The following is a 16,864-nucleotide window of genomic DNA, read 5'->3' on the forward strand; positions in this document are numbered from 1 at the left end:
TGAACACAGAGTTTCTAAAATCAGTGAACTTATTTGATTGTTTAAATTGTTGTAGATTCCCAGTTGAACATGAATCAATATGTGTGTAAAATCGCAAGAGGCACCCTTCGCAGGTATTAAAATCTCACAATTCATTTTCTGATAGTTGTGAACTTTATAAGATATAATAAAAAGTTTGGCATTTGCAATTTTATATTCTTACAATCTGCAACAGAAAAATGGAATTAAGTACTGGCATTAAATAAGGAATCGGCAGTTATTTACTGCTTATCTTCCATGTGAGTTCCATCATGGAAAAAATGTCACAGATTGTACAGACACTTGATTTAAATATGTTTTCTATGATTAAAATCTAAATTCAATGTAAATATATAATGATGCCATAATTGAACTTTGAGGGTATATTTAATACATTGTTTTCTTAATAACATTATTTCATTGCATTGGGCATGAACAAATTGATCAGAAATGAGTACATATATTGCTTACCAAAGTTCTTCTTATAAAAATAAACATAACACCCTACATAAAAAAAACTTGATAAAATGGTAGTTTCATTCTAGGTTACTGACTGTATAAAACGCCATATTACCGGTATATGTCCTGTGGCAAGAAATGATGAATAAATTAATTTAAAACATAAATATAATGTATATTTTTGGAGAAATATGGAACATATTTAGGTGTTTTGTAGGCTCAGCTTCAGAATATTCCCAAGACCAGGAATTCGCTCTAGGCTCTGAAAAGAAAAATACAAATGCATGTCAATTAATTTTCATTGTGGATTATTTGAAAACAGAGATCAAATATCTAGATATGATGATACCGAATTTCCCTGTATTAACGATGCTAAAAAATTTTGACATGTTAAGTGTAAATTTTATGGCATAAATTGCAGTTTCCTTGGGTATTTAGCCCTATCCCACACCTGGGTTGCTGGTGAATGTTGCTTTTTTAGTGTGCTTACATGAAGTCATTTTTATCTCTAAAATACCATTGAAGCTTTTGAGACTGGTTTACCTTGATATCCTTTACAAATTTCTGCCACTTCTTGAGTTTAGTGTCCTCTTTTTCCGCTTTACCCTGATAGAAGTCTGATATGAACAAGGAAACTTGGACGTCTTTAAGGTGCTTGCAGGATTCTGAGGGAAAAAATAAACTTTCATAAATACTGTATACAGGGTAATTTTCAAGCCTGTGCATTTTTCGCCCTTGAACATTTGCTAACGGTTTCGCGTCATTTTAAAAGAGAGATAATTTGAGACATCAAAATCGCCCAGTCCTAACTACGCCCACTTACAACAAGGGCGAAAGGGGCAAAAAATAAAACGGCAATTTTTTTTCTGCTTAGGGAGTAATCATATTTAATTAAAGAATATGCTCACTGACAACAAAGGTGATAGCTAGGGGCAAAAACAAAACGGGAATTTTTTTTCTGCTTAAGAAGTAATCATATTTAATAAAAGAATTTTACATTCTTCATTCTTTTTATTAAGCATTTTTTTTTAGGAAAGATTTTTCATTAGTTGCCATATGTAGTTTGAACACTAAACTTCTGCCTTTTACATACTGTAGAAGTGTTTCAATGCATCTGATGTGACAGGCGTGTGTATAAATGCCAGGGTGAGAAGCTGTTTCAGCCCGAGTCGACAGACAGCCACAGCAACATCTGAGGTTATCTCCTGACTGTGATGGAGCTCCAAGTGCTGGAGTCTAGGACAGGCCTTGGCTGTAGACAGAAAACAGGTCTAGTAAAGTATAGCTAGGATAATATCTATATGTAGACAGAAAACATGTCTAGTAAAGTCTAGCAAAATATTTATCAGTAGACAGACAACATATGTTTATTTAGCCAGGGATGTGCCTGATCTGTAGATAAAAAACGTGTATTGTTACAGTAAAGTCTATGATATGTTTTAGCTATTAGATAGAAAGTATATGTATAGTGAAGTCAAGGACAAGCCTTGAGAGACTGTAGACTAAAATCTTGTGTCTTGTTATGTCCTGTCTAATAAGATTTGGGACATGTCTTAGCTGTAGACAGAAAATGTGTCTACATAAGTCTAGGTCAGGCCGTGTAGACAGATAGTGTCTAGTAGAGTAGCTATTAATTGAAAATGTGTATAATTAAATCAAGGAGGTCAACAACAACCATGTCCATTTCAAAAAATTTAGGTGGAAGTATAATGGACTGATATAACTTGAGTTAAATATCATCTTTAAACACTTATTCTAGATGTTTCTGTGAATGTTTGATTATTGTATGTCATTTTAGCTTACCTATGAGAATTAAGCCATTTATATCTACTTTAGAACCGCCAATACTCAAAACTTCAAGGTCTGAACAAAACTGGGACACAATCTGGAGGCATTTGTTGGAAAACTTCTCCTCGTTTTCACTGAAAAGATTTTTGAAATTCATGCAATAAAATTCTTCAAATATTCACAGTTGCTCATATCATTAGAGAGCTCATACATTTATTTCATAATAAAGCTAAAAAAAAAATTCATCTACCATTACCAAGGATAGATAGGGTGGATCTTTAAAGTTGTTATGTCCCGACATCCAGCTCCCAAAGCGTACATAACATCAGGACCCAGAGGGAAGGAGGAGGAGAGATACTCCACACTCCGCAGCATGCGACTGTAACAGCTAGCCAGCCAGATGCTCCTGTCAGAAGAAATTAAAAATTGCCCATTAACTATAAATTATACAGTAAAATGCAGTTCCAGATATAAATTGATGATTACAGTAAAGTCTGTTTCATTCTTAAAACTCTATCATAATCTCATTAGTAATAAAAAATGGTATCATGGATATATCAACAAATCTTTGCTTGTCCCTTTACTCTTCACTTCAATCAGGTTCTACTGTACATTTTGTGATGTCAATTTTACTTATTTATCTACACTTCATTAATTTGATGCTGATGATGGTGCTGACAGAGAACACATGGAGAGAGATATCTTACTTGTCAGTTAGCAGAGTACCGCAGTCAATGATGGAGAGGGACAGAAGAGTGGACTCACACACCTGTAGAAGTCTCTCCAGCCCCATCTCAAGGCTCCCTCTGATTACAAAAAAAGGAGCAGTTACTTCAGGCTGTTAAAATCTACATATCTTTCACAAAATTTGAGGATCAAGAGGCATGTTCAACAGAACAAGTGCTCATCAGCCCTTGCCAAAATTCCCTTTACCTGCAATACAAATTTTGGTGAACACTTGCAAGCACTCACTCTGCTGAACACGCCTCTGCATGGTCACTGAAAGAGATATCTATAAATAACATTTCTAGATACCTGATAGAACTCTGGTAGACATCATCTGCTTCCGTTTGCCTTTGGTCTCGTGGTGAAAGATCTATCATAATGGAGCAGATATAGGGTACTGACTAAGAACCATAGTTTCCTAGTATATGTTTCAACAATTTGATTTTCAAACTCATTCATTATTTTAAAAACTTACTTTTCAAGGTCAAATGTTTTACACTGGTGCACCAATTGGACAAACTGATCAAGAACTGAAAGTCAGCAAAATATTTCTTCAAAACTTTATCTTAATCATTTCAATCAGTGTCCTTTCTAATAAATTGAGATGTATCACTCAATTAAGTTTTCTTCCACCATGGACCTTTTGAATTTTGTTACCTTTGATGAACACTTTTTATTTTCCAGTACCACACGTTTCCACAGCGACCTGTTGCGGCTGACCTTTTTCCACTCTCTACAGACCTGGGCCACAACAAGAAGAGAGTCGACGTCCAGAAAACGGAATATCTTTTGTAGAGCCTGTCTACGCTTCCTTGTTTCCTCTCGCCTGCTTGTTGTTGGTGCCCTCATTTCTAAACAATTACCAGGTAAATGTAAGACGTGCAAAGTCTCCCTGTCTGTTGCTTATTATTTAACTCGAGGAAAGTCCAAATAACTGTTTTCACAATTTTATTGTCGTATAGTGGTATTCAATAACAATTCCAATCTGATCTAAATCGGTTCTCAATCCAATCTGATTTCTAGCAAATTGAGATGAGTATATATACCCTCTCGACAATGACGGACAGTTTCGGTTAGTCATCAACACCTGTGCTGATCATGAGAGTAAATTCAATGACCAATTTTAAAAGCAGTATTTCAATTCCAAATACAGTATTAAAACTGTCAAACTGACTCCATCACAGCATAGAGGGATGCGGGCCTACAGTCTCCCGCATCGGAACAATTTTACATGAGTATGAACAGGAGCATAGATCAGAGGTGACAGAAAACGTGTAATTTGTGACAGGCATACCATAACAAAACTCTATAGAGTCTGAAATTATGACTAACATAGTACTCTCGTCCCATACCTGGACGTATGAGATCATGCTACTGCACAAGGAATTAAATTCAAACTGTGCTTTCCAACAGGGACTTTCCAACAGAGTGATTATGCACAATAGTTGTGCAGTTTATACATAATTGGTTATGTGTTCATATTAATAGTTTTCATCAAGGTCAAAGCATAGTCATCTGTTTACATAAATCACATAAAAGAATAGATTAATGATTTTTGGGAGTTGATTTTAATCAACTCTCCTATGCAGTTACTCTGACAAACTGAAAGTGAAACAGTGTTTGGACCAAAGCACAAATCATCGCTGCTGACAAAACTTAGTTCTTGAAAATAACTTATAAATACGATAAAATGTATGCTTAAGCATTGTTTTTCAAGGAAACCTATTTATAAATACTTTGAAAATAGTCAGATTTTAAATGGTACGAACAATTTAGATATCATTTGAAGTCGTATGTATTCTTACGCCAGAGTTCAATATAGTCTCGTTCAACTCGACGCTCGGCTGCCTCCGTAAATCTCCGACAAGCAGAGAGTCTCTCTTTCTTGTCAGAGATTAACGGCGAAAGCCGAGCGTTTGGTTGAACGAGATTAGAGTTCAATATTGCTTGGATCCATAAATTTTCCAGAAATATTTCTATCACTGATACATAGTTTGATTGAATTAATTCTATCTTTAAATATTACTTAACATGATTCATATGGGGTTTTATCAACATTCTTGTGTCGAAAAAGTCCAAAAATTCATATTATGAAAATGTGTATAATTATTCAAATACAGATTAGAAACTACCCGTACTTGTAATGCAAAATAACATATCATTGATTCTAAAATAAATAAACATCGATAAAATCAACTCCCGTCAGTTCTTCGGTACTTTGATTTAACATTGTACTGGATAATCATTTAAAAGCATGGGGCCTAATATTTGTGGATTGTCAATATCTGAAAAGTTTGTTCAGATAAAACTTTGTGAATTCACTTGTAGTGCATATAATGAATGGAGACTGTTTTATGATTTGTTTGGGATATTAATTCATTATGATACTTTCATGTTGAATACTGAAATCTGATTGGTTTAGATGCAGTTAATAATCCGTTCTATTACCCTCAGCAATAGCAACACACTTGGCAATGGGTAACACAATGAATTGTTACATGCACGTAAATTATGCGCATACAGTTGGCCATTGAATTCACGTCACTTCTATATAAAAGCAGTAAAATTTTCTCTGAAATTAAGACATTCAGTGTAATAAAATAAAAAGTGCCTAATTTGGAGGATAACCGTTTAAATTGACACCCCTCAAAACCCATTGTCAACCTCCACTTCGCATCAATGGTTTTCTCGGGATGTCAATTTCAACGGTTACCCTCCCAAACAGGCACTATTCATATATTGGTGAGGGGTACCAATGAAATCCACCTAATTTGAGACCCCACAAATTCTAATGATTAAACAGTATTTTCATTTTTAAGAATTGAACTAATGTGGCTTTTTATTCTAGTCTTACCATCTGCACTGCTGAGAGTCACACTACAGCTGTCCAGTGTGGACAGGTCATCCTCATCTTCTGTCTCCTGCACCTCAGAGAACACTGGAGGTTTTGTATCACCATCAAAAGCCATGGTAAAGGGTTCAAACTCTGCCACAGAAGGCATTGTCTTCTGTTTCTGGAGTTTCACTGAATTTCTCCTACCCTGCATCCCTTCACTTGTCTCCGATTTCTCTTCACTCAAAAAATGTGACTGCTCTCCTGAGGCCTCAGAGGGAATTTCATCCTCCATTGTCTGGTCATCATGGCAGTCCCTGTCTTTATCAGGGTCCTCCATCCTGTCTTCCTCCATCTTCCTTTGGTTGAAGAAGTTACTGAAGTTAGAGCTCTGGTTGCTGATGTCAGCCATACTGGAGCCAAGACTGAGATCAGTCATGATGGAAGTGTCATCATCTTCATCATTGTGAGGGTGGGTCAAAGGCCTGCTTTTCTCTGAAACACTTAGTGGTTTTGAATCACTCATAGTTTTACTGTGAGTTCCTGATTTAGAATCACTAATACTTTCACTGTTAGCAATTGGTTTGGGATTGTTCATAGTTTTACTGTTAGATAGTCGTTTGGAATCACTCATATTTTTACTGTCAGCTAATGACCCACTACCTTTTAATTCCATAGATTTATTTTCATTAGATTTGCTCAATGTTGATTTTGCAGAGGAACCTTTTGATGAATATTCAACATCTTTACACTTTGTATTGTCCTGAACATTATTGCACATGTCTGCTTTATTCAGGCTTTCAAGATGGCTGTCTCCTGACTTTGAATCACTCCTAGAAAAATCCTGCTTAGCATCGTCTTTGACATATTCATCATTTGGGTTAGATACATCCAGTCCTTTAACATCACTTGATTGTTTTGAGAGTTGTTTCAAATTTTCTTCAATGTTTAAGGAAGCACTGTTTTTGGACTTATCACAATTTTCAGAATCCACAGAGACTGAGCTGATAGTGTTTGAACTGTGTTTACTTTCATCATTTGCTGGGTTATGAGCTGATACAGTACATTTGTTTCCAACAATACCAAGTCCATCTGAGGTTCTCTGAGAAAGATTTTTGGCTGAACTTGTGGAGTTTTCAGTTGATTGTGGAAAGCTCAGTTCTTCTCCCAAGCTAGAATTTGCACTTCTTTGGCTATCACCATCAGTGTTATCAGTGCCTTTTTCATGGCTTCCATTATTCTTATCTGAGTGATGTTTTCTACTGTCATCATTTTGGAGGCAAGAAGAGCTGGATTGAGGTTTGCTGCAATTAGACGCTTGAAAAATTTTGTTGTCTGAGATATCAGTTGAGGAAGATGTGTTTTGTGACTTTTCAATGCTATTACTTTTGAAGTCTTTCATACTTTCAGACATATTTTTATCTGTATTCTCATTACTTCCAAGACTGACTGAGGAAAAGGGGTGTCTGCTAGAAAGACATGGACTGTTGCTACTGGGCTTGACATCAACTAACTTTGACTCTGATCTCTGCACTACTTCATCTGCTTTGCACCCAATTTGAGACATTCTGTATGAATTTTTTTCAGGGGATGAAACAGAACTTGATATTTCCTCCATGTAATGGAGATCTTTTTCAGTTAACTGTCGATCCAGCAGCCATGTTTGTGTAGATGAATCCTTACAGACAGAGGTCGTAGGAGCAAGCTCTGAACTTGCTCTTGTGTTAATGTTTGACAAACTGGAGCTGAGTCTCTTTCCCACGTCTTGTGTGAACTTTCCTCTCTGGAAAGATGGTCTCCATGATGAATGAAGATTTTGGTAAAAATACGGAACATCTTCATTCATCAAGAATCTCTTGTAAAGTCCTGGAGAAGACATTGTTCTTTGCAATGGCTCCCCAAAAGGGAGCATTGAAGGTTGTAAATGCATTGGATAAGCCTCCGTTTGCCATGCAAAACCCTGTCCACCTGCAAGTGGCTCAGATCTGTTGAACAATTGCGATTTTTCATATGAACTCATAGTAGATGACATAGGACTTTTATATCTTCCTGTCGAAGAGTAATGCCTGGGTTGATAGTCACCAGTCTTTGCATCCCTTTGTAGATCTGTCTTTATATCTGCAGTGAAGTTTTTCCATCTCTGAATATCCTCCTCATATTCATCTTCATCTGTTTCATTATCCAGAAGCCTGTAGTCCTCATTCCTGGGATAACCCCTACATTTGTTTGGCCTCTTGTTATAGTTCACAGGATCGCTGCGTTCTGAAAGAGTCTGGAAATTGACTTGCTTTTTGCGAGGAGGGTACGTGTTAAATGAGAGACTGTTTAATCCAGCCTCTCCCAGCCCCACTGAGTGGTACTCACTGCTTTCTCCACTTTGGTCCTTTACTGGAACACTGTCTAAGGAATCAGAATCATCAATACTTCCTCCTTGATTGGGAGGACTTTTCATTTCACTTCCGTATGGACTAAACCTCCTGGACTCCACCAGAGAATGATGAGAGTGGTCATCCAAATCCCAAATGATGCCGTTATCATCTAACTCTTTTTCAAATGAATCCTGTTTTTCCAATGGATCTAGGAATTGAATTTAAAAAAATCCTGAAGTTTCAATTACAAATATGTTATCATAAAAAAACTGATAAAACACAAAAAAGGAAAATAAAATGTAATGAAAATCTATTATTCATATAAGTATAAATGACTCACGGTCCTCTGAAAATGAATTTACATCCGAGAGAGAATTTTCAGCCATTTCCATTTCTTCACAAGATTCTGACTCTGTGGTTGTTCCTAAAAGTTCAAAAGAAAAGTTTGTTCATATACCAAATTATCTCCCTTTCTTACTTACTTATCAAACAATTTCCCAGGCTGTTTATCATACCTTGAAATGAGGGGATATTGGCCATTACTCCAATGCTCTTCATAACAACATTCTCCTCTCTGTCTTTTTCTGGTCTTTGCTCACATCTTTTTGGAGGCTTTGACGATTTTTCAGTGGTAAACTCGCTCTTAGAGCGACTTGTTTCTCTATGACTACCCTTATCTGGGGATTCTCTTGGTTTTATTTCTTTGAACTCTGAGTGACTGTAAGTACTGCTTTCTGAGAGGTCTGTCTTGTTAGATTCCAATTTGTCTGAGGCCTCTACTTGAATTGGGGTTGAATCATTGTCAAGATTTTGTTGCTGATTCTAGATATTATCAAAAGAGTACATGTAGGTTAAATTAATATTGCGCTGATGGTGATTTTAACATTAAGTGCTACAGCATCAAAAAATTGCAACAATTTTGAAAATGGTAGCAGTGAAGTCTCAAGCCTTAAAAACATGCAGCTAATGATCATGCAGCACTCACCAGAACACAAACTTAAAATGATCCTTCTCCATTCCCATCTCAAGCATAATCATAAACCTTTTTGTGAAAGATAAGTTATGAAGAAAAATAAATAAATAACATCTACTACATTTTAACTACATGTACAACCAAGCAGCATGAATATTGTGCAAAAACCCCAAGCCATCTACTGCAGTGAGTCTTGTGAGATATTGTAAATAAGAGATCTCATGCAGCATCAGGTACCCACTGGGTCACTGTTTGGGTCCAGATGTCTGGTTGGGTCAAGGTGGGGTCTGATTGGCTGTCCCGTCCTCCTGTTGAATGGCACATACACCACATTAGGGTTACCTCCGCTGATCTGATGGAGTTCTGGTGGCAGTCCATTGAATGAGTCCACACTGATTCTCTCCAGGTCTGGATCGTCCATTGTCTCGCTGTACAGCACCGAGTCTGGGTCCATCCATCCGTGTCTCTGTGAGATGTACGATTGGTTGGAATTGGTTCTTTGAAACTGCTTCTTATTATCTGAATATCTTTTATTAGTTGGCAAGGGGGAGTACTCTGTTGAATCTTCATCCGACATGATTTCTGAATCGTTTGACAACTGTTGAAGTAACGCTCTGTCAGATCCTACATTTTTTGGCCAGTGTTTTTTCCTGCTTTCAAGGGGCATAACTTCTGTATCATTGGAGGACTGATAAGCTAGCTGTCTGCTAGTTTCTGATTTTCTTGGCTGGTTTTTTGTCTTGCTTTCAGGGGACTCAACTTCTGAATCATGGGAGGACTGATGTGATAATGATCTGACAGGAGGTGTCTCCTTTGGGTGATATGTCCTGCCTCTATTTGGAGGAGGAACTTTCTTTCCTTGTATATTGGATTTTATACCATTTTGAGTATTTTCACTGTCTGATGAAGATGCAGTTTTCTTTGTTGGGTTCAATGTCGAAGGTGCTATGGAGTTCGGCCATGGTTCAACTGTAGCCTCCACAAGATGTCTGGCCACTGAACTATACAGACCTGATGTCCCTGATGTATTGTGTGATGGCATCTGGTTAGCAGGTGAAGTACTGAAAATGATCATAGGAAATAAGTAATGCTATATTTGTTCATTTTACTTTTTTTAATAAACATTTGGTATGAGTTGGTTAAATATTCCTGATTCACTTACGTCAATGTATTTTGCTTTGGACTTCTGTGCAATTTTTGAAGATCCTGGAAAAATAAGTATATGCCAATTACTATCTGTATGTTATTGGTACTCAAATTTTATACAGTTGAACTTTAAAATCTCGAACACTGATATCTCAAATACATTGGATGTCAAAGTGATTAGTAAGTCCCAACCACTTATACTTTCAGTAATTTACTCTTGTTATCTCAAATACTTGAATATCTAAAAGCTTATAACCTGAGTCCCATCTAGTTCAAGATAACAATTAGGTTTGACCTTATTTCTCAACAAGCTTTTGAGAAAGGCTTAAGGTAAGTCATTGTATAGAATACGCTTTGAATGTGTTCTAGATTTTTGGTAGTCAAAGTATATAATTTTCATTAAGCTTTTAAAAAAGGCTTAGATAAGTCACTGTGTAGAATATGTTTGGGATGTGTTCTGAATTTACTCTATCCTCCATTGGATCCTTTGTGGGATGAGCAGTCCTTGATTTCCTCCTCATCAGCTCGAGCTCCCGCTCAGCTTGGTCAGCTCGATCTATCAGCTCGCTGATGAACTCCTCCAGTTTCTGCCGTCCCACCATCTCCTTCTCTGCCGTAGTGTTGATAAACTTCTTCAAGGACTCAAGTTCCCTGAGTTACAAAAATAAATGATACAAGGTAAAAAAAATTATTTCTTAGAGACCAAGTACATGTACTATAATTATATATCATGCATTTTATGTATCATTTCTTGATCACAAATGGTAGGTTGAAAACTAATCTATGAAATTAATTGAACATGAGCAAGTAAGTATAGTCAACTGTATTCAGTTTATACCAGCTATTCAATATTGTACCCGTAATTTACCACTGGTCTGCGACAATAATATCTCCTTGCTGGGAAGGCAAGAATAACCAAAATTTAAGATATTTGGGTTTTTCTTTTAAGAAAACGTGCAGTTTCAAAATTTTTTTTAGATGAACAAAAATGTTTTTATGTCATTCACTAGTTAAATATTATGGAGACAAAATGTTTCTATTTTGGTATTTATTTTTGAATTGACAATAACTTGCCTTTCTTTTTTTTCCAAATGAGCTTGTTTTTCTTCTAGTTCAGACTGAAGTTTACTAATGTCAGCATCATTTACAGATAGTACAGGAGTTACCACCCTTTGATTCTGTGATGCATTCTGTCTTTGAATTAATTTGTCCTCCTTCATAAGGGCACTGTCTCCATCTATCTCACAAGTTCCTTCCACCACATGACCCCTCACAGGTGACCTTTCCATGACCTCCATAAGCCTGTCCCTCTCCTTCATTACCCTCTCCAGTTCCTGCTTCATTTCTTCTTGTTCCTTGGAGAAGCTGTTTACTGCTACATGTCTCTGATGGGCTTCAAAGTTCCCCGGTGCCCTAGTCTCTAAGGCTGTAAGAAGCCTATCCCTTTCCTTCACCACTCTGTCCAATTCTTGCCTCATTTTCTCTTGTTCGAGGGAGCTGTTCACTGGTACATCTCTCTTACTGGCTTCTGAGTTCATCACCGGTGCCCTAGTCTCCACAGCCGTAAGAAGTCTGTTCCTCTCCTGAATCACTCTTTCCAGTTCCTGTCTCAGGGTGGAGAGTGCGGCCTCCTTCTCTCCCAGAACCCCCCTCATGGCCTGACTGTGACTGTCGGCCTGCTCTGTCAACAGCTGGGACTCACTCACTAAATCATCTTGCATCTTAAAGACAAAGTGCAATAGTATATTGGTTTTGTACATGTACTTTATATATGACACTTTTTTGGTGAAAATAATGCAGCTTTAGGAAAATAAAGTATATTGCTTAATCATATATGTAGATCAATGCAAATGGATAGATTCAGAAATGTGCAAATTAAATCTGCACTAATTTTTTGAAAATCTAATTATTCCCAAATACAGTACACAAGCAAAAATAATACATTTACTGTAATTTAAAGCAATTTGATTTCTTCAAAAATGTCAAAAATATCATGGTTTTTTAATATCTGTAAGCCATATTTTTGTGGAAAAAGCCGTCAAGAAGCCTTAATTGGAACAAAATTGAATTATTGTCGTCCTGTACTAAAATTGATCTGCTGTATATTCCTAAGAAAAGCTTTCTTTTGACAAAAATTAATGATGTTTTCAAATCCTATTTATCATAAAAGTTTAAGTTACCGTACATGCAGACTTATCGTATAAGTAGGTTTTTGCAGCAAAATAAAATTCTAAAAAATACAGCTCATATTGCTTTCAGCAATTATTCACAAAGGGATTGTGCAACAGCACACATGTTAGCCCTCTCTTATGCAAATATTATTAGGAAACCTAGAGTTAAATTGATGTTAATATATTTTTTTTTTGCTGTATATCCATATTGGAAACAAAATATAAATTTTTTAGCATGTGCAGTAGAGACTTATGATTGATTGGACCAGACCCACCTTCCTTAGCTTTACAAGCTCCATCTCTGCTTGCTGAAGTTTGCTGTCCTTGGTCTGAATAACTCTCTTCAGCTTCTCATTGCCCATTTCTGCTGCTTCATACAATTTCACACTTTCATTCATTAGATCAGACTGCTCATTTCTGTGATAAAAAAATACTATATTAAAGTTTCAATTGTAAGGATCAACATTAAACAGTACAAATATTAGCTCACTCAAATTTTAGCACAATCTTCCCCTTCAACTGATTTAAGGCTGCATGCTGTAATAATGAATTAGCAGACAAGATTTTAAGCAGTACGAATGGTACTAAAATATAAATCATAAATACCCTTGTGAAAAGTATGGTATGTTTACGGTACCATTATAAATGAAACAAATGTACCAGGTATAGCCTTATGTTCTAATACATGTACTTAACACAACACCCACATTATCAATTAAGTGTTAAAAATACTACCTGATTTTAAGTAGTTCATTATTGACTAATTTAAGCTGCCTCTCCTTTGCTCCCAGAGCTTGTTTCAGATGAACGCTGTCCTGATCAGAAGCCCTCATCAGCTCCTCAACATCTCTCAACAAGGTCTCCTTCTCCAACTCCAAATGATGAACTCTGTCCTTGGTCAGCATTAACTCATTGTCTCTGAGTCTAATACTCTCCTCAGTTTTAACTCTCAGATCTTGGAGCTGGGACTTGACAGAGTGGAGAACATCGTCTCTCCTCTCTAGGTCCAACTTCAGTCTCTCATTCTTGATTTTGCTCTGTTGGAGAACTTCTTGTGTCTCTCTCATCAATTTTTGCCGCTCTTTTTGCAGACTTTTCAGGGTGAGGTTAGCTTGACTTAACTGCTCCTCTCTGTTGTCTAGACTCGAGGCCAAGTCACTGATAACACACCTTTGATCTCGGAATCTCATTTCTACGGACTTTTCCAAATTGTCCAGGACACTGTCTATACTGTACAGAGCCTCCTCAGCCTTCCATTGCTGATTCCTGGAAGACATCAGTTTTTGATGTAGACTGTCAATTGTGCCTGATTCATTCACATGTCCTGTCTTTCTGTGGTAAGATCTTTCTTTGTTTCTCATTTCAGCTTCTTTGGCAGCCCTCAGTTGACTCTCGAGAATCCTGGCATCTTCCTTAAAGCTCAGGAGAAGCGGTGAAGATCTTCCATCTGATGACCTGATTTCCAACCGAGGTGAACTTGTTTTCCTTTTTCCTTCATTGATTGAGTTATTTTCCTTTGTTTTTTCAGACTTTGCGTCAAAGACTTGCATCCTTGCTCGAGGTCTCACGTACCCAACCTGGTAGGAATGGTTTTTATCCAGGTGGAGGCGTAAATCAGAGAGAGAAGAGAACTTTCTCTCATCTTTACATTTTGGACATCTGTATGGAATAATGTCATTCAGGTAGTCCAAATCACCGACATCCAATGGGTCACCGGACTTCATATTGGAGTGAATGGCCTCCGAGTCTAGCCTTTAAAAGTAAATGAACATCTATTGAACAGACGAAAGTGAAACAGTTCTCACGTTGGCAGGATATTGGGTCAATGGCTGGAAAATTTTTCAAATGTAGCATTTAATAAGGGACTGAAAGAGTCAACAACATAATGACTTTGTCAATACTTTTCTGACACAATATCACCCCAATTATGGTTTCCTCTGGTGTCATATTTTCCAGATTCATATCACACAATCTTTGTAATAAAGCTTGAAATTAAGCCCAGCATACAAAACAGGGTTATTGACAGATTACATTATAGGTTTATGCAAATATGACTGCATGATATGGAGGATTTAAGACTTTTCATCTAAACCGCCATATGAAGTGATGGATAGAATCGTTAATAAACAGATACTTACTTTAACTTTTTTGAAGATTTCCAATTGTTTTTTTTATCGAGAATTCATGTTTTTATTTTGAAATCCAAACGAGAACAAACAGCAGTAAATTGGATCAAGAAGTAACTTATGATAAGTGTCTGTGGGATGAGGCATCAATACCCCTGTAACAGGTGTGAATGCGAAATCACCTAGACCATCTGTTACCTGGGGGGTGACTCCGGTGTCTTATATCCTCCTCAGCCGATCAATGATCAAAACAATCTAAAAAGCCTTGACAGATCATCCCACTCCATTGTTTCTCGAAAAATGTTTCATCATTTCACATCTGAAATGTGACAGGGAAGATGAATATGGGATCTTCTTCATTCCGTTTATACTGAAATAGAGGGAGAGAGAAAGAGAAAAAGAGAACTTGATATAAATAATTGATTTACACATGGTCAATATTTACTGCAGTTCTTGGATTCAATCAAAGTTATTGCCATTCCCTAGACAATTAAGCTAAACCATGAAAAGTTATAGGTAGCTTCCAAAGAATCACTGACCTGGAAATTTTCTAAGGCTGTTCAAAGTAATTTTTGTTTACTGCCACTCTTATGCATACAAGGATAACAAACTTTGTCATTTTGAAAGAACAAAGTCCTATTTTTAATATATAATTATATCCTTTCCAGCCTGTATTTATTTTTTTTAAATAAAAAATTGAAATCAGTAGAGCTAAAAAATACATATCCTAGAGAAAATTATGGATTATAATTGTCAGATACTCCCTGGGCTTTTTAATTGACAGGACAAATCAATAAACAGCTATCATGTACATATATAACTTGAATATTCTAACTAATTTTTTATCAATGAAAATGAATAAAACTCATTGTTATATAGTTCAAATTTTATGTTCCTTTTTTGTAGATTCTGTTTTTGAGGTAAAATGAAACATAGAATTAACTTTGGACAACCTTATTGGTTTATTATTGAACCTGCAATATCTAGGCATTATCTGCAATCAGAGGGAACATAGACAATTATTAAGGGTTAAATTCTCAGATATTCAAGATTTGAATTATTCTTGTAAATGGTATGAAATAGCATGACACTTTATGATACTTTAAATGCATAAGTATATAGTTACACTAGATAAAATGCTTGAAATTACTTAGATTTGTACAAATAATAATTAATAATTTTGTCATATTAAATAAAATCTCTTTCGGAATTTAACAGTTTGTCTTTAATTATTTTCCAATATTGTTATTATACATCCATGTAATGTGCAATTCAATTTGTCTTCATTAAAATATGTATGGTAAGTGGGATTAACTGAGTTCCAATCTCATGTTGCATAATTTATAACAATAAAATTATTAAAGTATGTTTAAATAATCTTGTGCTGGCACATTCATACACTAACTCTATACCTGGATTTATAGGTACATGTAGAAGTGGCAGGAGGGGGAGCGTAATTAACCCCTTCCCCCGCAAAATATAAACTTATTTGATTCACACAGTAAAATTACCAAAAAATAAACCTAAGCCCCACCCCCAGAAAACAAAATTATCTAATTTTCCGTAGGACCCCCGGTAGGGGAAGGGGGGGGGGGGGTCTTGATTCGTGCTTATTGAACCAATATGTTATATACATGGTCATAGTTTTTAAAGCATATTACATGTGATAATTTGATCATAACTTTGGAAAAATACCTGCAATAACTGTCAGAACCTTAACAAAAAAAAATAATTTATTATTGGAACAAATGTATCTGGCTGTTTTACGTAGTAATATACTTCAAAGACTAGTGAAAAAAAGGATTTTGATAAAATATTTCTCAATGATTTTAGATATGTGCATATACGGTACATACGTTGAAACATGTAATGAATACGGTGTTGTGTGCATTAATTCCACTTCGCTGATTTATTGCTTAAGGATTTGGTCTGAACACGTGTAATCACGACCTTTGATGGGGTTACTGTGAAAATGAATTCAGTAACAAGTTTGTTAAATCTATTTTACACCTTTAAAACATTAAAATAATCAAATCATGTATCTTTAAAAATTTATCTCGAAATATTTGATCTCAAAGAACATTTTCAGTGGGGATCAAAAATGAATTTCTTTTGGTCTTTAGCAATTTTGCACATTAATTTTTGCCTCAAGCAAAAACATTACAAGGAATCAGAAAACACATTAATCATTTTAAAACCAATTGATATATAAGCGTTAGAAATCTAAAATTTATTAAATATAATTACATTCAGAG

At 36.0% G+C, this 16,864-nt stretch overlaps 2 protein-coding genes across 2 annotated transcripts; both read right to left on the reverse strand.

Moving 5' to 3' along the window:
- Positions 1–672: 672 nt before the first annotated feature.
- LOC105329002 (serine-rich adhesin for platelets) lies at positions 673–10,976 on the reverse strand. Its single transcript, XM_066068660.1, has 15 exons — positions 10,780–10,976; positions 10,329–10,372; positions 9,408–10,227; positions 8,709–9,015; positions 8,534–8,617; positions 5,846–8,401; positions 3,649–3,842; positions 3,467–3,521; positions 3,301–3,361; positions 2,973–3,071; positions 2,522–2,671; positions 2,281–2,399; positions 1,571–1,729; positions 1,021–1,142; positions 673–739 (listed from the first exon to the last, which is right to left on the reverse strand). Exons 1-15 carry the CDS (start codon positions 10,912–10,914, stop codon positions 680–682), a joined length of 4,965 nt encoding a protein of 1,654 aa, XP_065924732.1. The 5' UTR covers positions 10,915–10,976; the 3' UTR covers positions 673–679.
- A 346-nt stretch (positions 10,977–11,322) lies between these two features.
- Positions 11,323–15,688, reverse strand: LOC136270686 (trichohyalin-like). The gene is made up of 3 exons (XM_066069065.1): positions 13,219–15,688; positions 12,759–12,900; positions 11,323–12,033 (listed from the first exon to the last, which is right to left on the reverse strand). The coding sequence occupies exons 1-3, from the start codon at positions 14,205–14,207 to the stop codon at positions 11,323–11,325; spliced, it is 1,842 nt and encodes a 613-aa protein (XP_065925137.1). The 5' UTR covers positions 14,208–15,688.
- Positions 15,689–16,864: the final 1,176 nt, after the last annotated feature.

Source organism: Magallana gigas, chromosome 8 (assembly GCF_963853765.1).
Source record: "Magallana gigas chromosome 8, xbMagGiga1.1, whole genome shotgun sequence".
NCBI lineage: Eukaryota > Metazoa > Mollusca > Bivalvia > Ostreida > Ostreidae > Magallana > Magallana gigas.

What these genes read in the sequence shown, in the direction of transcription:
- LOC105329002 (XM_066068660.1), bottom strand. Translation starts at nt 10,914, where the DNA reads ATGGTGGGACGGCAGAAACTGGAGGAGTTCATCAGCGAGCTGATAGAT. An exon ending in AAAACATTTGACCTTGAAAA is followed by an intron (nt 3,362 to 3,466) that starts GTAAGTTTTTAA and finishes CCATTATGATAG; the next exon opens with ATCTTTCACCACGAGACCAA. An exon ending in TGCATTGAAACACTTCTACA is followed by an intron (nt 1,143 to 1,570) that starts GTATGTAAAAGG and finishes TTTTTCCCTCAG; the next exon opens with AATCCTGCAAGCACCTTAAA.
- LOC136270686 (XM_066069065.1), bottom strand. Translation starts at nt 14,207, where the DNA reads ATGAAGTCCGGTGACCCATTGGATGTCGGTGATTTGGACTACCTGAAT. An exon ending in AATGAACTACTTAAAATCAG is followed by an intron (nt 12,901 to 13,218) that starts GTAGTATTTTTA and finishes TTTTTATCACAG; the next exon opens with AAATGAGCAGTCTGATCTAA. An exon ending in AGCTTGTAAAGCTAAGGAAG is followed by an intron (nt 12,034 to 12,758) that starts GTGGGTCTGGTC and finishes TTTGTCTTTAAG; the next exon opens with ATGCAAGATGATTTAGTGAG.